Source organism: Marmota marmota, unplaced genomic scaffold, assembly GCF_001458135.2.
Source record: "Marmota marmota marmota unplaced genomic scaffold, marMar, whole genome shotgun sequence".
Lineage (NCBI taxonomy): Eukaryota > Metazoa > Chordata > Mammalia > Rodentia > Sciuridae > Marmota > Marmota marmota.
This window is the reverse complement of record NW_025999977.1, coordinates 42,920,017-42,946,826: the sequence shown is the minus strand read 5'-3', so window position 1 is coordinate 42,946,826 and position 26,810 is coordinate 42,920,017. Positions and strand designations below refer to the sequence as shown.

At 50.9% G+C, this 26,810-nt stretch overlaps 1 protein-coding gene across 2 annotated transcripts in view; it reads left to right on the top strand.

Moving 5' to 3' along the window:
• Positions 1-21,972, top strand: part of Klhl29 (kelch like family member 29) — a 203,656-nt gene extending 181,684 nt beyond the window's left edge. The window contains exons 5-13 of one of the 2 annotated variants that reach the window (XM_048804756.1): positions 1,299-1,437; positions 7,546-7,748; positions 8,915-9,174; positions 11,611-11,809; positions 11,959-12,141; positions 12,339-12,519; positions 18,347-18,540; positions 18,880-19,024; positions 19,821-21,972. In XM_048804756.1, coding sequence (XP_048660713.1) covers positions 1,299-1,437; positions 7,546-7,748; positions 8,915-9,174; positions 11,611-11,809; positions 11,959-12,141; positions 12,339-12,519; positions 18,347-18,540; positions 18,880-19,024; positions 19,821-20,004 — 1,688 coding nt within the window. In that variant the 3' untranslated portion in view covers positions 20,005-21,972. The remainder of the gene's footprint in view (positions 1-1,298; positions 1,438-7,545; positions 7,749-8,914; positions 9,175-11,610; positions 11,810-11,958; positions 12,142-12,338; positions 12,520-18,346; positions 18,541-18,879; positions 19,025-19,820) is intronic. The other variant, XM_048804755.1, reaches the window with a different exon arrangement.
• The last annotated feature ends 4,838 nt before the right edge of the window (positions 21,973-26,810 follow it).

The window sequence follows — 26,810 nt, the reverse complement described above, 5'->3', positions numbered from 1 at the left end:
AGCAACAGAAGCAAGGCGCAACAGAAGCAAGGCGCACCAGAGCGAGATTCTTGAGTACAAAACGGGGTTCAGCATTGTCCTGGAAGGCTGGGGGCTGTGCAGGGGGACTTGTAGAGTGGGGCTTGGCTTCCATAGGCCGTCATCTCCTGTTTGCTTGCACAATGACATCTAGGTTGTTCTGACCCAAGGATCTGGCCTCTGAAGCAGCTGTTAGCCACGCCAAGGTCAGGCTTTGTTCAGGGGTCCTGTGGCAAGCAAGTGGGGAGAGGGTCACCTGAAGGCCCTCACTTTTGCAGAGGAGAAAGTATAAAATAAACCAAATGGGGCAGCCGGCAGGCTCTTCCCTCCTTCTCCCTCCTAAGCCTTGGGTGGGTCTGGGAGAAGCTTCCAACACCCCCCAAGTCTGGAGCCCATGGCCTGGGCTCTGTCTGTGCCAACCCCAGGTGGCCAAGATTCCAGGCAAAGGTAGGTGTACACCTGGGTGGGAAGACCCAGAGACTACTTCCTGGGACCTGCAGGGGCTGCAAACCAGCTTCCCAACGTTGAACCCCCAAGCAAGAGTGGGAGTCCTAAGAGGCTGGCCCAGAAAATGGGGGGTGCAGAGAGCCCCTGTCCCTTGCTTGCTCACCTCCCCCAAGAGTCCCTCTAAGTGTGACTGGACGGAGGTGCCTGCCAGGCCCTCGTGGGCTTGCTCGGGGATCCCTCCCCAGGAAGCTCACCCTCCACCACAGCTGTGAGTGTCTAACAGAAGGGAAACCGTTTTTGCAGGTTTTGTGGTTTTTTTCCTTTGAACCATGTCCAGCCCATCTTACATCACAATGCCATGCTTTACTTGGTCTCCAAGACATCGGCACCCATTGGCATTTGGAGAGCTTGTTCCGTAGTTAAATAATAGTACGAAGTCGTCTGTGATAATGCATTTTCTATGTTTCCAATCGTCAGTATGGGAATCTTTCCCCCCAAACTCAATTTCTGGGGTTGATTTTCTTTACTCATATTTGGTTTGTTTTTTTCTTTTTCTTTTTGTTTGTTGTTCTGTTTTGTTTGGGGTTTTTGTTTTTGTTTTGCTTTTTAAAGTTGTTATTCCCTTGGTTATGTAGCCCCTCCCAGTGGCTGCTTGTTGACGCATATGTTCGTGACTTCTGACTGTCAGTGTTGAACCAGTCTTGCCAAGAAACAATATCAAGTATTTTCTGTTTCTCTACTTCTTGAAAAAAATATTTTAATTTAAAATTAAAAATTAAAAAAAAAAAACTCTTAATGGGAACGTGGCCCTGTCTGTCTTCTCTGTTCTGCAGAAATGTTGAAGGAATTGAACCAGCAACGCAGAGCGAAAGCGTTTACAGACCTGAAAATTGTTGTTGAAGGCAGAGAGTTTGAAGTCCACCAAAATGTTCTAGCTTCCTGCAGCTTGTATTTCAAGGACCTGATTCAAAGGTTTGCCTTCCTTCCAGCTGTGGTCGGGTCTGTTCCTTTGTAGGACGCTTTTGTGTCGCTTTTCTCCTCCCCTCTCTTGCAGGTTCCTGAAGCGTGACTCCCTGTCACAGAGCCAGTAGCCATCTCTCCTCCTCCTTCCCAGTGTCCTCTCACACACAGCCTCAGAGCAGCCACTGCCCTAGCCCCCACACACAGCCTTGCTGGTCACCAGGGGCCTGCCAGCAGTAGACAACTCCCCTCCTTGCCCCAGGATCCCATGCTCCTAGTGGCTCACAAGCCCTCCCTGAGATTAGGAGGACAATAGACTCCATTTAAAGGACCATTACACACTGCCCCCCACTGGGTGAGCTCAGGGTCCTCAGATCCATCGTCACTGCTGTCGATGGCAAACTTAATGCCAGGAGAGCACATCGACCAGACCAAACCATCCCCACAGGGGAGCATGAGGCGCCCAAGGGGCTGCTTTTGCCCAGCTCGAGTAGGGGAGAAGAGACCTATAGCGGAAGCCTCATCCACGTCGCATGTCTTGCTACCTGCACACTGAGCCTAAACCGGCGCTGTCTGAGCACAGACCAGGTGTGTCCTAAACACGGTCTCTCAGTCTCTGCCCTCCCTTGCCCGGCCCCGGCCCCTCCCGGCTATTTCTCCCTGGATGAGTCTTCACAGGTGCGTGAGCATCTTTTTTGTTTTTTTGTTTTTTGTTTCTTTTTCATTATGTTGATTTTTTAAAAACTTGTCTGCTTCATACCCTTGCAAAGAAGTCAGGCCCCTCCTAGCTCCTGGGCGAGGGAGAGCAGCCGGGGCCAGCCCAGCGTCACGCCACGTTTCTCTCACCCATCAGCAGATTAATGCCGCTGCTCATTTTGCCTTGCAGCCTCTCCGGGGCGGACGCTGAGCCGGGACAGTGCTCAGAGGGGGAGGACAGACCTCTGCTTGCTTCCCAACGCTGTCTTGGACTTGCCAACTAACCCCAGAGCGACTGTGTTTTGTTTCAGGACGGCACACTGGCTGGCATCTCCTTTCCAACCCTTGTGTCCTTTGGCGTAGATCTGGGTGGGCTGCCCGGGATGCGAGGCCTGTCCAGCCACGCTGGCCCTCAGCCACACAGCAGGGGCAGGCTCTTTGTGACGTCCTGTCTCATGGGCAACTAGGTCTCCTGCCCCCAGTTCTTGGGTTCTCTCTGTCCAAGCACAAGAGCTAGAGGCACGAGTCTGGGGTGAAGGGCCACATCCAGTGGCTTCTTCCGGCCAGGGAGGTCTTTGTGCGCCTTCTTGGCTCATCTGGTCTCTGGGTCACAGATGAGCATCCTGGGGCCTTGGCCTTGCTCCATGGGCTGGGGAGCGCAGAGCGGGCAGGCTGGTACCATCCCTGGGCTGGTTATGGGGTGTCTTTCACTTCCTTCAAAGACCGCACGTTAAAGCCAGCTTCTGCCACACAGCAGAGAAGAGAAGAGGACCCTGGTAGGTGGGAACCTTTTTGGAGAGAAAGAGCCTTCTAGATAAGGACGGTGGGGACAGAGATGAGCCTGAGCTAGGGACAGGGGAGATGGCCTCCCCAGAAGTTGCTAGAGTGGGCAGGCCTGACCCCATGCTAGCTCTGACCTCCTGGCCTGGGTCTGAGGTGGGAGCCCTCAGGGACAGTGGGGACAGGATGCCCACCTGGAAGCAGAACACCTCAGCAGCCCTAAAGGGAAAGGATAGGTGTTCCGGGCCACTGGAGGACAGAGGGCACCCTTTGGGAGCTAGGAGACCTGGGTTCTACCTTTGATTCTGCCATTGTCCCATGACCTCAGGCTAGTCATGTCCTCTCGGGCTGCAGCCTTTCTCATCTGTAAACAAAGAAGTTGGCCAAGTGATGTCCAAGTCTGACCCTAGGGTGACAGTCATGAGGTGGGCAGGCCAGCCTGGAGAGGCTTCCCAGGCATAAGTTTCTGGACATGAGAGGGCGAAGTGTCAGGGGCATCAGAGGAACGAGGGCAGGTCCACAGACCAGAGTCGGAGCTGAGCTGGGGAAGGTGACCAACTGAGCATCCGGTAGGTGCAGCTTCAGCAGCCAGGAGACCACCTGAGTGGTCCAACTGAGGGGCATGGGAGATGACCAGATGGATGGATCCAAACCCAGACAGGGCCCCACAGACTAGGGTGAGGTCCCAGTGAGGGTGGAGGCTGGGGACCCTCCAAGAGGAGAGATGTCAGGAGCTCAGTGCAAAGATGAGAACCCTAGGCTTGCCCACCTGTCCCTTTGTAGACTCATCTGAGTCCCTGAGACATTAGGGGTAAAAACCCTGAGGGACAAGTTGCTGAGCCCTTAACTCTGGACCATGAGGAGGGAAATTGTGAATCCAACCCTCCTTTAGCCTTGAACAGGCCTGGGGGTGGCCTCCCAGATCTAGGGCTTCTCACTCCCAAAGAGCAGGCTGCAGATCTGCCCTGGCTTTTCTTTTTTGACCCATGATGGAGAAGTCCTTCATTTATCCTCTGAGGACCAGAAAGGATGGCACCATTCTTCAGCAATAGCAGAGTCCCTCCTTCTGCCCTCACCGACACTTCCCAGCACGCTCCCCGGGTCGGGCTGTGGGAGAAAATGCACCAGCCATGGCCACAGAGGAAGGCTCCCGCAACACACGAGTGGGGACAGAGACCTGAACCAGGCAAACTGAAACCTGGCAACTGAAATCCTCACCCACAAAGCTGTTGGCATATTTGACATTTGAATTCTATTCCCACTTCATACTGAATGAAAATGGATAAACAAATTAGCCATTTTTCTAAGCTGATTTTCCCAAAGCCCTGTGTCTAGGATCTGGTCTTCCCATTCCCTCTCCAGCCGTGACAAGGGAAGGGAGGGCAGACACTGGCTCGAGGCCCCACATGTGGAGTGGTACAGAAACAGATATAAACCTACCAGCCACGATGCTCACCCTGAACCTCCTCCCCCAAGAAGCCCTCTTTCTCTGGTAGAATAGACAAGAGTGGCTTAACAATCTAATACCAGGAAGAGGGATTCACACCTCTCGTGCTAGCTGAACGAGGGGGGCCAGACCATCACCACCTCTCAAAGGGTGAGCCAAGGCCTGCTTGAAGTCCCCAGAACCCAGTGCGACTTGGGCATGCCTTCTGTGTTTGTGCCCTGGAGCTCAGAACAGGGTGCAGGATGGGAATCACATCAGAGGGCAGAGCAGTCGTGTCCCTCACCTGCCCATCTCCCCTCCCCCGACTCACAACTGCCCCACAGTTCCCTCTCCCAGTTCCAATGTGCAAAGCGTAAGCATCTGACCACTGAGCTGTGTGAGGGTGGATGAGGGACGCCACCCCGAGGTCTGGAAAGGGCAACTCCTATTCCAGGGGAGTCCACTGCTAGTGGTGGGATTTCCAACATCCTGCTAATTAGAACTAGGCATTCCTGGCCCTTCCTCGGACCCAGCTCTGCCAAGAAGGCTGTGTCCAGCACCCTGGGTTCTCCTGGGCCAGGGACAGACAGCTCTGGGCCACACACCAATGCCTGTGTAGACATAATGTGCGTGCCAGGGAGATGCTCAAACCTCGCTGTCTGGGCCTTGTCTCCTTCAGGCCTTGAGCTAAGCTGTGGACAAAGCCTCCCCCTCACTGCAAAGGGACCCTCTGTGGCTGAGTGGGATGATCCACACTTCCGGCCTGGGGCCTCCAGCCACTCCCTGCAGATCCTTTGCCCAGTGGCCTGCCACTCTCCATAGGAGCAGAGCCTTGGCATGCACCCCATGGCCAGGATCCCCCACCTGACAGTACCAGTGACAGCCTTCAGCTCCTGCACTCCCTGTTACAAGCCCGATGCTCCCCAGCTGTGCAGTTGCCTCCCTGTCCCAGAATCCCTATACCTGGCTCAGACTGTGGGTGACACAGGCAGTGCCACTCAGTGCAGTCATGCTAGCCCCATCCCAGCCAGCCTCAGGGTCACGGGCTATTTATCTGCCCAGCGCCCTTCCTCTCTGGGTCAGCCAGGGTCACATGTGTGCGTGTGTGTGTGTGTGTGTGTGTGTGTTGCACGCACACATTCTGAAGTCCCAGCTCTTCACTGAGTTGAGCTCCTGCCTGGGGATTCATATGCAGACAGCTGGGCTGGCCAGTGGTGGGGCAGCAGTGACTCTGGGCCTCGAGAGAAGATGAGCTTTGGCCTCATCAGCCCTGCTGGGCTGTGGCCCAGAGTGACCTCCACAGAACATGGAGGGTGGTGGAGGAAAGGCCAGGCATGGCTTGGAGGAATGAAGGCAGAGGCAGCAAAGACTGGGAGCAAGAAGTTGACCAGATGGCCTCTGAGGCCTGGGGCAGTCAGGAGTTCTGTGATTTCAAGTGAGCATATCATCAACTATTTTTATACCTCGCGAAGCCAGCAGGCAGGGGATACACCCCAAAGGCAGAAGACTAGGTGTGAGAAGTCACTTCAGGAGTCACTGTGTATATCTGGGCGTGGGAGGGCCTCTGCCCATTCTCTATGTGGCCTGCACCTTGCCTACTCAGCTTCCCAGGCTTGCCCAGGGCTCAGAAGCAGAAAGGCCCCTGGGGCCCCTGGTCGATGAGCCATTCTATGGGGAGGGCCCAGTACAGGACCCCTAGGACGGACCCCCCGACACTGGCTCAGGCAGCAGGGCTGCAGTGTAACCTTCTCTCTGCTGGGCCGCCTCTGGGTTTTCAAGTCCTAACCTAAGAGAATGTGGGCTAGCGGTAGAAATGCAGGAACTGTCAGGTAGAGAAGGGACACGTGGGAAGGGTGTCACCCAGCCTCTGTCATGTTAGTTCAATCTTCTTGTTTTACAGAAGAGAAGGCTGAGGCTTACAGAAGAGAGGCCCATGGCTGCCTGCCTGTCCATGGCAAAGCAGGGTACCCAGGTCCCCTTACTCCCCGCCAGTGCTACCCACCCACCCAGGCTCACAGCGCCAGCTTCTCTGTGGCCAGCCGGCTCTCTTGCCAGACACTCCTCCACCCCCACCGTCAGCCACAGGTGCACCAAGGGACCAGTCACAAGAGTCTTGACCCCCGGCCTCCTGGGAAGTGAGTGGGTGGGCCACAGAAGTCATTGCCAGCCACAGCCCCAGGCAGGACCTGGCCTGGTGAGAGCAGCCAAGACCGGTGGCTGAGCCATGGCCTCTGCGACACCTGCTCCTGACCTAACGTTGGGGGTGTTCTTCCTCCGGCCTCCCTCTGTGTCGGTGTCGTTTTGCTTCATCTTATCTGTTTCCTTCCAGGTCCGGCTTTAGGGTGCGGCTGCCCGCCCTTAGGAGCCTTTGCAATGGTTTTGTATTTCTGTAGACACCAGATATAAACATACTGATATATTTGTGTCCCTCCCCTGCTCCCCCAGTTCACAAGCCCGATGCACACTCTACACGCAGGCCACTCTGACCTCTGACCCCGTGTTCCATGTGGCAGGAGGGCCCCGCCCCGGGCCAGGCCCCAGGTCATGGCTGCTGGCTGTCTGTGGCGGAAGTCCTTGGTTGTTCCCTCTCCCCCTCCCAGCTCTAACCATTCTGTCCGTCTATCTCGTCTCGTCTTCAGTTTCAAAGCAATGTCATGAAGGGCTTCCTTTCCATGCCTAAAAGGAAACAATATGTTTTTGGAAAGCGGTGGGGTTGGAGGGGCTTCGGGGACCGCTTGGGGCCCCGGTCTTTGGGCTCTCGGAGGGAGCCTCCGGATTGGCTGAGATGCCAGCCAATCAGGAGCCTCCCGAGCCTCTGCAGCTGGCGAGCGGCCACCTAGGTGTTGGCGCTGGCGGTGGAGCTGGTCAGCCTGGTGCAGACGCCAGGGCCAGCAGGGGCTGAACGTATTGTTTCCCTTTGAGGCCAGTCCTGGTCCTCGTCCCCATCCACAGCTCATGCTTTTTGATTTGCATCTTTTTTTGCATGGACATGCCGAGTAGTGATAAGCAGGGTTTTCTGTTCTTTTGGGCGCCTTTGGTCAGACTCTTCTCTTTCAGATCCCGTGTCAGGTCATTAGGTTCAGGTGTGTCATTTGCTGTGTCCTTTGAGTCCTAAAACGAAGGGCGTGACCGAGGTATGCAGGGAGATCTGACCCTGTAAGGAAGCGGCGCATTAGCCGCAGGCTGGCAGGTGAGGACACCCTGGTCTCTGTGCCTAGGTCGGTGCAGGATGGCAGCCAGGGCGGCCGGGAGAAGCTGGAGCTGGTGCTGTCCAATCTGCAGGCTGACGTGCTGGAGCTGCTGCTGGAGTTCGTCTACACGGGCTCCCTGGTCATCGACTCGGCCAACGCCAAGACTCTCCTGGAGGCAGCCAGCAAGTTCCAGTTCCACACCTTCTGCAAAGTCTGTGTGTCCTTTCTCGGTGAGCCCGCAGGGGGGCACATGCGTACTTTGGGGGCGAAGAGGGCAGATGTGAGAAATCCCCAGAATCAGCGATTATTGAGAGGGAACCACTCTGTGTGCCCCAAAATCACTCTAGATGTGGGAGAATTTTGCCAAACTGTTTTCACATGAGCTTTTGGATAACCTGACAGGGACTGAGGGGCACTCTGTGTCACTTCCTGTAAGCAGCACAAGGTCCCTGGCCCCCAACAGGCCCTGCGAGAACCAGTGATCCAAGAAGCCATGCAAACAATCTGTTCTTGAGGAAGGCCTGTCCTCTCTGCCCTGACCGCTAAGCCCTGAACAAAGCAGCCACAAAGCCCTTGCTTTCCCTTAAATGTATTAATGCCTGGGCCACCCCAAATGCCCAGACAGTCCTAGACAACTGAACTGTCCCCTCAGTGCTCAGGACAGGCATCTAGGTGTCAGGGGCTCCCCCTGGCCACTGTCCCAGAGCATGCTCACTTTGAAGCTTGGTGCTGCCTGGCTGAACTGAGAGCAGGGAGAAGGAGGGACAAGGACAAGTGCCACAAAGAACCTGTAGCCTGGGGTGTGGCATGCAGAGAGAAAGCTAGGGGCTGGACTCAAATGGGAGCAGGTTAGGTGAAGTCAGCTAGGGGAACCCAGCAATCTAGAAAGGTCAAGAGCCACAGCCACAGAATGGGCCTCCTGGGACCCAGACACATCTAGACTGGAGGAGCCATTAGCCAGATCTCAGAAGAAAAGGAAGGACTCACTCCAGATTCTAGGGAGTCAAACTGGGGGAGGCTTAGGCCCAATGGTGGCTTGTGAGGGAGATGGTGGGTGGTTTGAGGGATGGTACTGCTGCCGTGACTTAGGAAGCAGTCTGTGACCTCAGGAATACTGTCAGGGTTACAGAAGACACCATGCCCAGGCCAGAGGCAGGCTTCGCAGCCCTGACCCTCCCTCCACACGCAGTGAGGAGGGTCACCCCACCCCCACAGCCTCGCTCCTCCTGCCAGGACCTGGGAGATGAATCTAAGGCTCAGGGACACAGGAAGCGGTCTTCTGGGGACTCTGGATGCTGGAGACATGGGCTCAGAGGCAGACACAGTGATGGGGTTGAGAATTAGAGGCAACGTTTCCAGGGCCGCGGGGTCAGTGGTTGTGCACTCTCATCCCCAGAGAAGCAGCTGACTGCCAGCAACTGCCTGGGTGTGCTGGCCATGGCTGAGGCCATGCAGTGCAGCGAGCTCTACCACATGGCCAAGGCCTTTGCGCTGCAGATCTTCCCTGAGGTGGCGGCCCAGGAGGAGATCCTCAGCATCTCCAAGGACGACTTCATCGCCTACGTCTCCAATGATAGCCTTAACACCAAGGCTGAGGAGCTGGTGTACGAGACGGTCATCAAGTGGATCAAGAAGGACCCTGCATCACGTGCACAGGTGGGTCTGCCCATCCCTGCACTTTCTCCCTGGGTTTGGGGGGCTCTTCAGCAAGGAGGAAGGAAGGTGAGAGCCAGGATCACCTGCCTGACCAGCAGGGGGTGGAAGTGAGCCAGAAGATTAAGGTTGGCCCTGTCCTTCTCCCGCACACATACCAGCCGCAGAGAAAGAAAGGTTTAGAGATGAACATGAGTCATCAGAGGGTCCTTCAGAACTGCCATTCCACCTTGAAGGAGACCCAGGCCGCCCACAGGGCCTCAGGGAGAAGTGGAAGCCTGAGCAGGGTGCTTGGGCCTCCCAGGAGATCAAACTCAACAGGAGGAGCACCCAGCCATGCTCTGGTGATTAAGTGGGTGGAAAGCACCTAGATAGACCAATTGGTACCCACACAAGAGATGGGAGACCACTGCATGCATGACAGGAGAGAATATAAGGCCCTCAGAGGGAACAGCTGGAAGAAACAAGGCTAGTCTGGGGAGCAAGGGAAGGACGCCGTGTCTCCAGAGTAGGCCCCAAGTCACAAGGAGCCACTGGGTCTATGCACACCCCATAAAGCCCTGGCTGGAGGTCCTGCTCAGAGGGAATTGCTTTGGTTCTCATGGATGAGGAACCAAGGTGTCGGCGCAGCTTCAGGAAGCTCTCAGGAGTGTTCAGGAGGCACCCAGAGAACAGCAGGTGGCACAGTGGCCCAGAAGTGAGGGCCCAAGCAAGAAGAACAAGAGGGAAGCCACACCCCAGAAGAAGCTGAGGTTGAGTGGCAGATGAGAAGGTCTGTGACATTTCACTGGGAACAAGAAGAAGGACAAGGACAAGAGGGATGGACGGGGTGTATTGGGTGGACAGGGATGATTTTCCCCCACACCCATCCAGTCACGGAGCCTAGGAGAATGAGCTCCATGGACTGATCAGGTAGGGAGGGAGCAAGATTTATTTTTACAGGAAAGAAGTTAGGTTGAGCAGCTAATAACGTGACTGCCACAATTTGCTACAACTCCCCAGTCTGTCCTTTGCCCAGAGCTCTTTCCTGTACTTCAGACATTTGTCTGCAGTCACCTACTGGGCATTTGAAGCAGGGTGTCCCCAAGCCCATCTCACTCACCAGGTCCAAATCCCACACCTCTTCCCATGTTCCTTATTTCAGTCCTGCTCACGGCCAGAGACAGGGCCTGGGTCCCTCCCACACTGTCCATTCATTGACCACTTGGTGCTCAATTCTGCCTCCTTCCTCCCTCTTCGGTGGATGATTTCCCCTCTCCCCACAGCAACCGCATCTCACCAGGATTGGTGTGATCATCTCCGCAGTGATTTCCCTGCCTCCGTCTTGCTCCTTCCAAATCCGTTTTCCACCGTACAGACTGTGTGCTAAAGAGCAAATTGGATCACATCCTCTCTCACTTTAAAATTCTTCATTAGTCCCACATCAACTTGCAGGAGAATATACACGGTCTGGCCAGGGTGAGGTCACACAGGACCGCCTCTGAGAACCTCTGCAGGCTCACTGCTCCCCACACTCACAGCTCAACAAAAGCCTTTTACATCCACCAAGAACAAACCCCTGTTACTTCCCGAATGCACCACTCCCTTTCACTCTCCCATGCCTCTATGGGCTTTGAAAGTCTGCCTCCTTCCACCTTCCACCTGGCAGAGGTCACCAATCCTTGCATACCCAGCCCAGATACCATCTGCTCCATGACACCTCTCACTCCTGTGCCCATGGCAGCCTTACCCCCACTCAGGCACCTTTTCTGCAGTGCCTTTTATGTAACTGCACCCAGTTAAACTGTGGACACCTTGAAGTCAGTGATGGGGTCTCCAGATCTCCGAGTCCCCAGTAGTGAGCTTAATGTGTGACACCAAGTGGTCACTAGTTATTCATTGACTGAAACAAAGTGGAGGCGAGCAGTTTGCCAGACAGCAGGGGAGATCCAAGTCAGTCCAGAAAAGCCTTTAGCACAGGGGAGAGGGTCCAAGAGCAGATTTGAGATGAGGCAACACCATGAGAGTTCTGTTGCTGGGGAGATGCCAGCTCAGTTGCCTGACAGTTGCTTCTCCCTTAAGCAGTTCTGGGTTCTCGCACTCGCTCCCAAGTCCCTGCCACACTCACTCCTCTTTGGAGCTCTTGCCTCCTGGTTTCAGCCCTGGGCGGCCTGGTGAGCAGCAGGGCCCATGACCTGGTGTGTGTGGAAACAAGGAGCTGATGACATGCATGGAGGGTCCACCATGGGCCAGCTGCAGCCACCAGGCCGCTGCCTCTGCCGCTGGGTCCCTTGGTCTCTGTCTAGGCTGGACAGGGCAGTGCCTGCACTTCTACGCCACACACCGACTGGAATTATCTGCTTTGGGGGACTCCACACCTCTTGTTTCCTTCCTCTCCTTACGACTTACAGGAGGTGGCTCCCTCCTGGGAGTCTGATCCGTGTCTCCCTCACCCTGCAGTACGCAGCCGAGCTCCTGGCCGCTGTCCGCCTCCCCTTCATCCACCCCAGCTACCTGCTCAACGTGGTGGACAACGAGGAGCTGATCAAGTCTTCAGAAGCCTGCCGGGACCTGGTCAATGAAGCCAAACGCTACCACATGTTGCCCCACGCCCGCCAGGAGATGCAGACGCCCCGGACACGGCCCCGCCTCTCAGCAGGTATGGAGGGACACGCCCGGGCCCCCACCCCCACCAGCAGCAGGTGCTGTGGGGTCAGCCGGCTCTGGGTGGTCCCCCAGAGAGAAGCCAGGCACAGATGGTGATGACGTCAGGATGTGTCCCAAGGGTGCCCATCCATGTCCCTGCAGGTGTGGCCGAGGTCATCGTTTTGGTTGGGGGCCGTCAGATGGTGGGGATGACCCAGCGCTCACTGGTGGCTGTCACCTGCTGGAACCCGCAGAACAACAAGTGGTACCCCTTGGCCTCGCTGCCTTTCTATGACCGCGAGTTCTTCAGTGTAGTGAGTGCCGGGGACAACATCTACCTCTCAGGTGAGGCCCCTCAGGGCTCGGGTGGGGACTGGACATGGGCTGACCTCTGCCCACATGGCAGGGCTGAGGGAGGCCAAGGCCCACAGATGTCCACTTTGCAGGTGAAGCCTTCTCCCTCTGACCCTGGGAGTGGGCCGGTGGACCTGGGGCCCTTCCTTAGCCCCTGCGTGCTCTCTGTACCCCCGTGCTGCCTACAGGTGGGATGGAATCAGGGGTGACGCTGGCTGATGTTTGGTGCTACATGTCCTTGCTTGATAACTGGAACCTCGTCTCCAGAATGACCATCCCACGCTGTCGGCACAATAGCCTTGTCTACGATGGGAAGATTTACACCCTTGGGGGACTTGGCGTGGCAGGCAACGTGGACCACGTGGAGAGGTGAGGAGGCCACAGTCCAGCAGGGGCATTCTCTCAGTCACTGAAAGCCACCAATACCCACCCAATGGCAGTGTTCTGCAGCCTGGACTGTCCAGAGGCCACCATCCCAGGCTCTTCAAACAATGGTGGTAGAGGACACAGGATATGAGCTAGAAACAGGCAGAAAGACATCTGCGGGGCACTCCTATGGGTATCCCATTTAGACAAGATGAACACCTAAGACCCAGTCACAAAAAGGCACGGGATGAGCTTGGCTATACTGTCCAGACAGTCAGGGGACTCCCTGGACTACAAGCACCAGCCCAGAGATTGGCTGGAATTCAGGGGCAAAGCTGGGACCAATAGCCAAAACTGGGACATTCCGGTGACAGTGCCTCCTTGTCCCTGCCAAACAGGGGTCACACACTAGGAAGCTCCCTGCCTCCCTCCACCCCACACATCCCAGAAATCTGTAGCAATGAAGGGTCACTACACATAAACTGAGTGATTTGGGGGCACAGTCTGGCCAACCTTCTAGAATTCTCCAGAATAAAATGTAAGCCAGTGAGCCCAGACTCATGTGTGTGTTAGCCTGCCCTCTGCTGGAAGTTCCAATTTGATTTCCTCCCCAGGCACTTATGTAGGGTCAGGTAAAGGAACAAGGGACAAAGGTGGGCGCTTCTCTGGGGGAAATACTAAGCTCCTTTCCTCAGAGTCAGGGAGACTGCTCTCACGGAGAACAGACACCTGGGGGGAGCTTCGTGAGTCAGCACAAGAACCGGAAGGCCCGTCCTGCTTTTGGAGAAGCCAGTGCCCCAGAGAGTGACAAGTAAGGCTGACCTGGCCCCAAATTATAATCCAGGAGGTCACAGTGAAGTTCATCAGAGTCCTTCCCCCATATCCCTCCTGCAGTCTGGCCACCACCCCGGCCCACGCCATCAGTCACACCACAAAGCACACCTTCCCATGTGACAGCTTTTGCCTGTGGAGCCACACATACCCCCCAATTCATATATTCCCCCCTTTGGTGGCTAATTGGACATTTGACAAATGTTACAGCCACAATGGTTTCAGAGTGAGACAGGCTCTGAATGTTCATTGCGGGCTTTTAACTCCCCCAAGTGGAGCCCAGAGATGGCTCAGTAACGACACTTAATCGTCATTGATTTGAAGATAATAGGGAATCCCTACGTGGTCATGGGGTATTAATACTGCTGTTGGACGTGGACCAGCCTTGACGCTGGGGCCTTCATTGCGACCCAAGCCTTCCAGAAGCATCAGCTTACAATCATTTGTCACCCAGTAATAAACACATGAAGAAGGAGACATTCTCTATGGAGGAGTAAACTGAGCTGGATCCGTTTCCCTGCCTTGCTCGCTTTTGTCAGCTATTTTTAATCTCCTAAGTCACTGGTTACTCATTTTGCAAACTTATACTTGTTGATAAATACGGGAATCTGTTCGAGGATCAAACGCTCTGACTAAGAGGTAGAGACAAGCTCCACTTCTCTCTGGCCCTGGAGCTCTTCTCTAAAGGGAGTTGGGGGACAGTTTGACTGTACAAGCCTTTGGGGTGAGGAGGGGGACTGAGCCTTCCTGATGGATGAGAAACATCAGCTCAGCACCATGTGAGTAAGCCCACCTTGGGAGCCTCCGGTGGGTAGAGGAGCAGTCCAGTTCAAGAGGAAGCCCCAAGGGGTGCTGAGCTCTTCCTCAGCCCACAAGGATCAGTCAGCTGTCCTTGCAGGGACAGGATGCATACTTGAAGACCACTGGGTGGTGTGCATGTAAGGTGGGTGGCAGATGCAGGGATAGGGACACCTACTGCTTCCCAAGGAGCGTAGCCCCTTTGGGTCAGTCATTTTCTGTGCTACATGGTGGCAATGATGAGAATTCAGGGTGATAGGAAGGTCAGTGTAATGGGGACAGACATGAGAGTGCTTTGTTCCCCAGGAAGCACTAATGGTACAAATTGCTATTATATTGATAATGAATGAGATATATGTTGCATTATAATTATATTACATTACTGTATTACAGGAATAGAGCAAGATTATATAATTATAGATTAAAACAACAGTGCCATAGACAAAGCTGTGTTACATCATTATATAAATAACTGGGTCTGATATTTTATAGTAATATATTGCAGTAGCTGTGGTTACTGGATAAATGATAGTGGAGCGCCTCACTCGGCGGGGTCATTTGCATGTCATTAGCATATCCTTCTCAAGCAGGAAGCTGACAGATTGAGCTGACGGGAGGGCTCATGGCTTGGCAATCAGCCACCTGGAATAACAAGCTCTCAGGAAATTTGTGTTTGTCGGAATGTGCCATTATACTGAAAGACTGAGGACTAACAACCACATAATCTTCCTCTGTCTCCCAGCTCCTTCTGCAGGAGTTCTTTGGATCTCTGCCATATTGGCTTAAAAAATAGATATCTGAACTTCTGACACTGTCCAAAAAGACACTTACTTCACTGCCTATTAGCCACATATCATCCATCGCCCTTTAAGATACTTCAGTCTCTTCTCAAATCCAACCAAGCCCAGTGCTATAGGCCATGTGGCTGTCCCCTCCCTTACTCTCGGAGCCAGAGGCCCATGCCACGCAAGACCCTCTTCCTGGGGCACTGAGCTCTGACCACATTATAGGTCCTCTCCAAAGGAGGCTCACAGGGAAAGTGGGCACAGTGTGCTTCCCAGGAAAGTATACAGGAAAAACCAACTCTAGTGCTGCAGGAAGCTGACACTGGGCCCCACCTTGGACCCAGGCACACATGGAGCAGTGGACAGCATGGTGAGTGGTAGATGCCACCCCACTGGAAGGTCTGGAGTTAGTGCTGGAACAGCAGGAGTCAGACAAAAGCCTTGTGAGGGCCGTCAGCCCCCAGGGAACACTTGACAGTGACCCTGATGGGGGAAAGAAGCTGTCCCTTGAAGAAAGACCTCGAAGATCCCATCCCTTGGCAAGGCTGCTTACTCCCGGTTCTGCCCTTCTCAGCAGCTGTTCCCTGCCCGTGTGTCCCTGTCTTGAGCTCATGTTCCCTCACTTCTCCATCCTTTGCTACTACGGCAGGTGTCTGGCAGATGGGCTCAGCCAGCTCTTTGCCTTCTCCACACCTCCCCTGGGGCTGGTGGGGAAAATCCCATGCCCTGTGGACTAGCTCTGCCACACACTGAGGCCAGCTCCACCAGAGCTAGATGCTGTGAGGCAGTCTTGTTAGGTGTCCCTGGCTAGCCATGTCCCCCATCTCAAGAGCAGGCATTTTTCCTCCACACCTCTCTCCTCAAAGTTCTGACCCACACACCACTCTCCCTCTCTGATTCCTGCTTCCCAGAGAAAACAGAGCCATCAGTCGAGATCTCGTGTTTTCCTGCCCTCACTCCTATAGATGTGTGGCACTTGTACCATCACGCCTCCCTCTTTCCTGCCCTTTCTGCATTCAGTCTGCATTTGCCAGATCTACTAGAAGCCTTACATCATCAGCTCTGGCCATGAACTTGAATTCCTGGGCTTAAGCAACCCTCCCACCTCCTGAGTGCTGGGACTAAAGGCACACACCATCACACCCAGCTTCCTCTCTCTTTCTTATACAGTTGTCCCTTGGTACCCACAGAGGATTGGTTCTAGGGCCCCTGCAGAGTATTCACATCTGAAGATGCTCAAGCCCCTTATATAAATGGCATAGTCTTTGCATATAATTTACATATATCCTCCCATATACTTTAAATAATTGAATCATTACTTATCATACCAATACAATGTAAATGCTATGTAAATAGTTGCTATACTGTACTGTTTAGGGAGTGACAAGGAAAAAATGTCTGTACATGCTTAGGACAGACACAATTTCTTTTCAAATGTTTTCTATCTACAGTTGGTTGAATCCGTGGATGTGGAATGAACAGATATGGAGGACCAGCTGCATATTTAATTTTTCCTTATCCAGTTGGGCTCCTTCCTGTCAGCATGTAAACACAACCAAACCTTGTCTCCAAAATTAAAACAAAACCTGTGGTGTGCTGGAGCTGGTTCAATTGAGAGTCAATTGTTAAAACTTCAGAAACTGCACTAGTTGTCAATCCCAGCTATTATTGCAAATTAAGTTATATACACATTCAATTATATATAAAGAAGAAAGGTGATCCCTACTCCAAACTCATCGCTTCCTAATTATCCACTGCTGTCCACTCTTGAGGTTCTTTGTGCAGTGGTACCTCCGTATGGAAGAGAGTCTGGACCGTGGTGGCCAGTCTGTCTTTTCCCTACTCTGCTGTCCCATGGGTAGCTTGAGATTCACATCACAGAAATCAGCAAGTGCTACATGCCAAGACTTTTTCCACAGAGAAGTGGTTGGTAAACATTAATTGCGGTCCACTGACAGAACCCCCTCTCCACTCCATATTCCTTTCTGGTGCCACTCTCTCCCCGCCTCTTCCCAGCTAAGTTTCCTCCAGAGTGGTCTACACCCGCTGGCTCTACCACTTAGCCACACACAACTGCTTCTATACCTCTCATTCCGCCTAGATGCCCACCCTTGACCACAGGACACCAGGGACCTGCCTGAGACTTTGTGTCCTCTCATCCCACCCTCCACACCCAAAGCCCATTACCTCTTATTGCACACCACTGGCTGTTGATACCCCAGCTGCCCTTCTGAGGGCTCCTCTCAGCTCTCCTCTTCATGGCCAACCCCCTACCCAGAGCATGTCCTCGGTCTTGCACCCACTCACGCTGCTGCAGGACACTCCTTAGTTCCGGTTTCCACTTTCACCAGTGATCCCAAAGGTGCTTATTCAATCCAGACCCATATACCCAACTGGCCACATGACATCCTAACCTGTGGCCCACAAATACTTTAAATTCTTTTCAGTTAAAACTGAAATCACTTCCTTCCCCAACCTCAGTTTTGTCCTGCCAGTATTGCCACCTCTGTCCAGTTTTCCGAGGCACAGACCCTGTGTCGTCCTGGGCCCTGGCATCCTGACAGTGATCCTACCCTCTCTCCAACCTCTCCTGCTCGTGTTTCCTTAAGCTCTTGTTAGCTCTTGACCCAGGCCACTGTCACTTCTCACCAAGCTTCCTGTAACACACCCGTCTAGCCAGTCTTCCTCCTCCCAGCCTCCTCGCTGAGGTTCACTCTCCACCCTGCAGCCGCAGCGATCCTGAGTCTAGGTTTGATCGTGTTATTTCCTTGCTTAAACATCAGGGCTTCCCACTACCCTCTAGATAAAGCCCAAACAATCCCTGAGTCTGGCACAAATGGCCTTTTAATCTACCCCAAACTCCAGCCACTACCTGACAAATGCTCCCAAATGCCATGTGTCCACTCCTCTCCCTTCACCTGCACTGTTTCTTGAGCCCATCCACACGTGCTCCTTCCCCCCAGTTGGAGCTCGATCCCCCTTCCAGGCACACCCCAGAATCACAATTGCAGGAGGCCCAACTCCACCTGAACACCGGCTGGGTGTCCCTGCTGCATGCGCTCTGGCCCCTCACCTCATGCCACTTGCCGTCCTGCTGACACAGCAGATGCTCAGGGCAGGACTGCCACAGGGAAAGGCAGGACCAAGCTGGATAGCGCAGGCTGGCCGGCCACGGCCAGTAGCCCCCAGTGAGCAGAGGTAGGAGTCTGCAGAGAGGTTGGGCAGGCAGAGAAGAGGTCCACTGAGGCTCCAGAGGAGGCCAAGAGTGCCAGTTTGGAGTGACCCTGGGAGGTCTCAAGGGACTCATCCCAGAGCCCTGTCGCAGGCTCAGGTTACACTGGTGATGCTGCAGGCAGGAAGCAGGTGGCTATGACCCCCACCTTGCACAAGCCCCTTCTCCTTTCTTCTCACTACAGGTATGACACCATCACCAACCAGTGGGAGGCGGTGGCCCCTCTGCCCAAGGCAGTACATTCGGCAGCGGCCACGGTGTGCGGAGGCAAGATCTACGTGTTCGGCGGGGTGAACGAGGCAGGTCGGGCTGCGGGTGTCCTCCAGTCCTACGTTCCACAGAGCAACACATGGAGCTTCATCGAATCCCCGATGATAGGTGCGGACCAGCAGTCTCCTCAACCCAGGCCAGTGTGGGGTCTCCACCTCACTGACTTAGTCCATCTCAATGTACAGGCCTAGAGTCAGGCTGAGCCCAATAGCTGTGCAGACTCAGGTCTGAGGGGGGCAGGGGTGGGTTCTCCCCAAGCCCAGGAGCAGCCAGGGGTCCCAGCACCTGGAGAAGGGCAATCTGGTCATGATTCCAGGTGTGCCTGGCTCAGGCCTGTCCTCAGGAAGTCTTTCTAGCTCCTTCCCGGGGGGACAGGGGGCATCTGCTGGGAAAAAAAGGGGAGGAAGGGTTGGATGAAATGACCTGCCTGACCTGCTGTCTTCACAGACAACAAGTATGCACCTGCTGTCACCCTCAATGGCTTGGTGTTCATCCTGGGTGGGGCTTATGCCAGAGCCACCACCATCTACGACCCAGACAAAGGGAACATCAAGGCAGGCCCAAACATGAATCACTCTCGCCAGTTCTGCAGGTAAGAGGCTCAACGGGTGTTGTGAGGGAGGAGGAGAGAGATGGGGGACGAGAGGAGAGGTGTGACCACAAGATTTATCACCATTCCAATGCCAAAGGAATCTCCTACCCAGAGCAGAGAGACAGATGTCAGGGCTGGAGTAGGGTGTGGAGCATCCAAGGGCAGCCATAGCAGCCCCTGGCTCAGAAGCCCCAGCCTGAAGCTCCAGCTGAAATTAGAAATGAAATGTCTCCTAGAGGCATGGAGGCCATCTTTTTCCTAGTGAAAGGTGAGGTCCCCCATCCCCTAAAACTGCCTGCCAGAGCTTTGCAGGGACAAGTGGCTTCTTGGGAGGATGCTGTAGTCACATACATGATCCCTATGCCTCTCTGGAGGTTCAAAGACAAGAGGCAGGATTCCCAGTCACGTGCCTAGTGTTAAATTAGATCAGGCCCTTAACTCTAACCTGATCCAAGCAGCAGGAAGATTCTGTGTGCACAACACAAGAAGATGCTCAATAAAGGCTCAGCGACCTGAGCGGAGCACCTATAAAGAGACAGCTCCTCTCCCAGGCTCATTAGTCAACTGGCAGTGCTGGGAAGGAGGCTAGTGAACATGAACACCTCCATGCTTGGAGGGAGGTGTAGCAGGATGTCCTGGTTGTCCCTGAAGGAGAGGCGTTTTGTGCCAGCCCAGGTCAGAAGGCAGAGACAAACTTTGCCAGAGGGTGCAGGCAGCCAGCAACAGACTCAGTGTCTGGAGTCTTATCTCCAGGTCCAAGTTGGAAGCTAATTCTTTACCCGCTCCCCTCTGACAGCGCCGTGGTGCTTGATGGCAAGATTTATGCAACTGGAGGCATCGTGAGCAGTGAGGGGCCCGCCCTGGGCAACATGGAAGCCTATGAGCCTGCAACCAACACCTGGACCCTCCTACCCCACATGCCCTGCCCTGTGTTCAGACATGGCTGTGTCGTGATAAAGAAATATATTCAAAGCGGCTGACATCAGCTGAGCGCCCGTGACAAAACTGTGGACAACTCTGGTGAGGCAAATGATATACCCAATGATAATTTTTCAGCAACATCAATAAGAGGCCAACAAAACAAAATCAAGGAACTCACTGCGCTAAACATTTTTGAATATTCTCTACATTGAATGTAGAAAATCATCCTCGCCTATTGGGTGAATGGGGCACAGCGCTCCAGGCTGCAGGAACCTGGAAAAAGCCAGGGCTTGCTGGTTCCTGGGGAGGCGCTTGCTCTGAATGGGGGCGCTCGCTCTGCCCGGTGCAATAGTTTCACATATTTTTCAACTGGGAGGGAGAAGCTGTTTTTTTCCTTCCTACAGAGCAAGCTTGATCCCTAAACCACCCTAGATCAGTTATCCTATGACAATATTAGGCATCAGGCTCTTTTGGAATAAGATCAAAGTGTCCTTATCACTTTGATTCCTACTTTTGTTTTTTAACCAATCTACACTTTCAGTGGCCGAGAGAAAATGAGGGACAGGACTGTGCAGCACGAGGCCTAGGAGGCTGCTAGTCCCCACTGGGACCGAAGAGAAGTCCAGCTGCCTGTGCAGAGCCAGGGATGGCAGCCACAGGGACTGCTGGGGAGAGCCGTCTGTCCTTCATGGGTTTTTCTACCATGTTTTTGCTGGAGAAGGACAAGGTGGCTGTGCTAGCTTTCTCCTAAACAATATGAAGTATTTAGATTTCCAAGGCATTTTCTTGATAAACAAAAGGCTATTTTTAAGTACTGAGAGAAAGAGGAGGCCACAAGAGGGAGGATGTGGGAATTCCCAAAGCTCTTTGTAGGTAGTGCCAGAGGGGGGCATTTGCTCTCATTTTTCTATGTGCAGAATAGAGGATCTCTCCTGGGGTGGGCCATGCCCCCACTTTATTTTTGGAAAAAGTAACTCCCAGACAGCCCCGTAAAGACTGTGCCTCATCGAGGCACTGACTGAGGAAGAAGGGTCAGTTCCAGAAGGATGTGGTTCCTGACACCAGTCCAGCTCCCTCCATGAGGTAAAGCTGGGGACCCAGGCTGGGGGAAGGGATGGAGGGAGGGAGGGAGAACAAATGTCTACAAAGCACAGGAGACTATTTTTGATATTATAGCTATATATTAAGGCACCTGCCACAAGAGCTCTCAGGATGGGGACAGCCTTCTTAAGACGAGCCATGACAGCCGAGGCCCAGGGGCACGAGCAGAATCACTCTTCTTGTCACGTATTAACCCGAGAAAAGGGAAGCCAGATGGTGGGGAGTCACTCCGAGGCTCAAAAGAAGGCCTTCCCGCTAGTCCTTAGACCCTCAAACCTCTCCCGGTCATCAGTTTCCATTCCAGGGCAGGAAGAAGGCTGCCGCTGCCACCGCGCTGTTTAGTTGAAGTTGGTACCAAATACACATTTACCATTTTTCTATCTGGGAGGTCAGCTTGCCATCACGTCATCATAAGAACTTTTATAAGGAGAAAGAAGACATGCTTTCCATCTTCCGTATGTGATGACACAAAATTCCAGTTCCAATGTCGGGCATCAACTTCCAGCACTACAAGCGTGGCTCCCACTTGGACAAGATACCGAGCTTCGTTATGCAGTTTTTAATATTATTTATTATTTTAAAAAGTAATAAGCACAAAACTACATACATTGTATGTCATTTAAAGTATTTATGTCAAACAGGGTGCAAGTGTGAACCCAAGGACTGGAGCACAAATTCCTAACTGCCTGGGGCAGGGCTAATGTTAGCATTGGTGTGCGTCTGCCTCCAAGGGAGGTGCTAGCGGTCAACAGACTCCACACGAATGACACTGAAATTCCGTTTCTCTCCTCATCTATCACACTGGAGCAAAACTGGCTATTTCTGTGAATGATATAAAACAGGGTTCTCTGTAATGGTATTGTACATAGTATATGTTTATTGTTAAGTTCTTGTTATATTATAATAAATATATTTATAGATCTAGACTTGGAAGCCAACGCAATCTTTGTGTGCCATTATCTTTGCCACAGTGACATGAAACCTCTGCCTAGGCCTGATCTTCGTTTCAGATGTCAGCAGTCTGGGTTCTCTTAGACTTTCATGCAGATTTTGATGATTAGAAAGTCGGGCTCCTTAGCAAGGCCATGTAGGGAGCTAGGAAGCCAACAGTAAAGGACAACTGGAGGTCAAAGTGGAAAGGGCGTGCACACACTCTGAACAGACTGTGAGGCCACTCCTTTAGTGTAAGTTATCTTCTTATTACACTGGTGCATCTAAAAGCCTCAAAGCCAGCTTCCCACTATATCATTCCTGTGCCTGGGACTTTTTTTTTAAACTGTGCCAGAGCCACATGACAACTCCAACCATCAGCCTAAGAACACGTTTTCATGAAAAACGTTCGTTTCTCACCCTAAAGCCCAGTCAGGGTAGCCTCCCTGCCTTCCTCCATTGGCTGGATACATCCTCGAACCTTTTGCACATACCTATTTACTATGCCATGGACACCCATGCGAGACTTCCCAGGAAGAGAAGGTAGACTGCCAGGTGGGATTGCTCACTGCAGGAAAGGAGTTCAGATTTAATAGACTGCTACACCAAGGGAGGTTTCCTAGTATTGCCATCCATGCAAAGAGTCTCGCATCCTGAATCTTGAAATTGTACCAAGATCCAGTGCCTCCTTGAAAGAAAAAGCTTAAAGAAGGTGGGTCAGGTAGGTGAGAGAGGGGGTTCTCTTGAGAACTTGACTGGGGCCTCATGATGAGTGGGCCACACATTTCTCAATACATAATTGCAATGAAATCCTCAGGAGCAGCAGTCCTAGAGGAAAGGATGGAGACTGTCTAGAAGATGCCCATCATTTAGAGCTAAAATTATAACCCGGGGGGGGGGGATCAAGCAATTATTTTGTTAGTTCCATCTTGTCTACCCCATTTCTCTAAAGGAAGGGAAATGTTCTCTGGGCCTATGAAGAATCTGTATACTTTAGACTTAACTCTGGTTAGTAAACATATTACATTTCATCACAGAAGATGTGTGTGCACCATATTAGCCCACATACCATGAAGAGTGTCCAGGCATAACCATGAGATCTGGCAACAATGCTGAGAAAGTTCTTTGTAACAGCCACAAACAGAAGACAGTTTACATTGTGTGTGTGTGTTTTCATTAATTTTTTTTAAACACATAGCCAAAACAAGAAGTCAGGAAAAATATTTGCAGACCATATGATACAGAATTAATCTTTATTAAAAAGCCCAAAATGCAATAAGAAAATGTTAAATAATTCCAGCAAAAACAAACAGGTCCTAGATCTACATAGGAGGAAATGTGGCCAATAAATACATAACAAAAAGTTCAACATTTGTAGTTAACAAATAATAAAAATCAAAATAATTAGGTAATATCTTGAACCTACTAAATTAGCTCCCTCAGCCTAAAAGGGGGTACTCCAAGTGCTGATGAGGAGCAGTGAGATTTGCAAGCAGTACAAGGGCTCCGCAAACAGCAAGATGGCAGGCACCGGGTTATCGGGAGTCTGAGGGATGTTCATCCAGAGCCAGTGAATCCATTTCTGGGCAATCATAAGAACATAATACAAACTATGGGGAAACAATGCAAACAATTATAATACTAATACCCAGGACTTCACGCATGCTAGGCAAGTGTCCTAACATAGACCACATCTCCAGCTCCTGCATAAATATATACATATATTTTTTAAAAAATAAGGAACAAAAAGTAATCTCTCCCCTATTTTTCAACCAGAAATTTTCTTTTGTGAAGATCATCACAAAAAATGGGAGAATTAGAAAGGGTTCAAAGTAAAGTAACCAAGAGAATTACAATAGGTTGCCATGTATTTTAGTGCTAAAACTCTGGAATGAGCTACCAAGACCCTTGTGAATGTCTTCTCTAACCAAATCTTAATAACTTTTTATCCTCAACTACCTTAAAAGGCAGAGGGCCTGGTCTTCAGTCTTTAAGAAGTGAAGGGAACAACAGGTCAATCGATCTGAGGAAACAATGGCAGCAAAGTTAAGTGACTTGTCCTGTAACCAATAGGTGTGCTCCTTGTTCTCTACATAAACATCATGAAATTTAATCCTCAATCATCCTGCAGGGGGGAAAAAAAAATCCTTCAGGAGTGGCCCTCCTCATTCTACAGCTGAGCTCACAGGACTCCATGACATCAGGCCGAGGTGGTCTACGGTACATCAGTGTTCCAATCTGGCATAGTGAGACTCCAGAGAGCCTGTGAAAACCACATGGCCCCCAAGGCTGCCTGCAGTTGCTTAGCTCCTATGACTCCAAGACCGAAGCTCCGTCTTCCTTCCCAAGCTACTTCAGAAAGGTGCAGTAGGAAAACAGAGGCCTCTGTGGATGAATAGGCATTCACCTCCTTTAGAAATAGTACTCTTTAGACTATTTAGAAGTAACTATTTGAATGCACACAGTAGGGTTGAGTTTTTGCAGGCAAGGATATGTCCTGTATCCTACCATAGGCAACTTGCACTGGTGCTAGCAGCAGTCACATTAGCCAACCCTACTGGCAATCATAAAAAAATATTTTGAGTCATGAAAAAGTATAAGCAAGGCCACAATTTTGTGCACTGCTTTAGCCATCCCTGTTGTCTACAGATGACAGTTTTTGTTAAAGGGCCTTCATTTATTATGTGTACAGTCTGTTCTTGGTGAAGCTAGCAATTGCTCAAATTCAAGCAATTGCTCAAATTCAAGCTGTGTACCGGAGCAGCCATTAGTACTGTCTCCTAAGGATTTCAGCCCTGGGGATTTTGTGTCCCTGTCAGTAAAAAAAATTAGTCATTGAAGCTCTTCAGCTCACCTCCTACATTCCCCAGTCCCTTTCTATCGTAACTGTCTCATTTTAAGCCCTGATCTCTTCTTGCCTTAATTGTTGCTATAACCCTCCTTTTGTTTTTAGTAACAGCTTGTTGACATATAAATCACATATCAAATTCACTCTTTTAAAAGACCAATTTAGTGGTTTTAGCATATTCACAGTTGAACTCATAGCCCTTTAACAAAACACCACCACTGCACCACATTCCATCACCCCAAAAAGAAACCTGCACCCATTAGCAGTCACTGCCCAACTCCCTACCCTGACCCCCCGCAACAACTAATCTCCTTTCTGTCTCTACAGATATGCCTGCAATGGACATTTCATATAAATGGAATCAAGAGAATATGTGACCTTGTTCCTGGCTTCTTTCACTTAATATAGTACTCTCAAGATTCATCCATGTTGTAACATGTATCAGTATTTCTTTTTATGATCAAATAATGTTTAATTACAGGTATATAAAATGGATACAATATGAAAATTGACATTCACATGTTCACCAGTTATTAGACATTTGGATAATATGAATAATGCTGCTTTGAATAGTCATATACAAGGTTTTCCTTGCTATAAACTCTATAGTAAAAAATGGAATGACATTCATTTTAGTAAAGTGAATGTAGCAGTTTTCCCAACTTATTTAGCTACAACCCTCCCTATCTTTCTTCTCTTCTAAATTATGATACAAGCTCAAATAATCAGATAGGATTCTGAAGTCAACGAACTCTTTAAAAGTATATCAGAAAGTTAAAGTAATATCATGAAAAAGATTCAGAAGCAAAATTTTAGAATTCTTAAGAAAGATGAATTCTCAAAATATTTATTTGTTATGCTAGCAAAACAAAATCAGTATTTTTTTTTGGGGGGGGGGGTTCCTCAGCCCTCTTAATTTTTTGTTTAGTTTGGTACCAAGGATTAAACTCAGGGGCACTTGACCATTGAGCCACATCCCCAGCCCTAATTTGTATTTTATTTAGAGACAGGGTCCCACCAAGTTGCTTAGCACCTCACTTTTTGCTGAGGCTGGCTTTGAACTTAGGATCCCCCTGCCTCCACCTCCTGAGCCACTGGGATTAAAGGCGTGCGTGAGCCACTGTGCCAGGCTACCCTTTTCATTTTCTGATTCAAGGTCTCACTAAGTTGCTTAGGACCTCACTAAGTAGCTGAGGCTGGCTTTGAACTTGGGATCCTCCTGACTCAGCCCCCAAGTTATTGAGATTACAGCATACACCACTGTGCCCAGCAAAATCAGTATTCTATGAAGTTAACAAAATATTTTTCTGAATACAGCATAAATGTTGCTCAGGAATTTAATCCCCCAAAATTTCAGTCTTACTCACATTATAATAGTTTTTAAAAATTGGACAAAAAATGAAATAAACACATAGGAACTATTCTACATATAAGCTAAAACACTCAACCCACATATGCAATAATAGTTGGAAAAGTGTGACCTAACAGTTTCTGGAAAAGACGCTTAGACATTTTGTACGATATTGATTTTGAATGGCAGGATAATCTTCTTAAGATGGCTTTAAGAAATAATAATCACTTGTCCTACCTATATTTAAAACTTCAAGTTTTTCACATTAATTTTAATATTTCATTAAAGTATCACATTAAAAACATAAAAACATTCTAATTAATACTTGTGTTTAGTTTAACATTTGTGTTAATAGACAAAGTTTCATGCAATTCTAGCCATAAAATCTTGATAATGTGGGTGGAAAAGGCTTTTTGATGATCTTTTCCTTTTTTGTTTCTGTGGATGAAATATTTAAGTTCAAACAACGTGGAAATAAATGTAAAGAAACATTCCAAAGATCTGAAACTGATTTTTTACAGTATGGGCAGTTACTCCTTTCTTTGCTCCATTTTATATATAATCTGTTAAAATTTAAAGTATGATAAACTACAGAGCTGACAGTTTAACTGATGCTTCCTTTAAGTATGTGACAT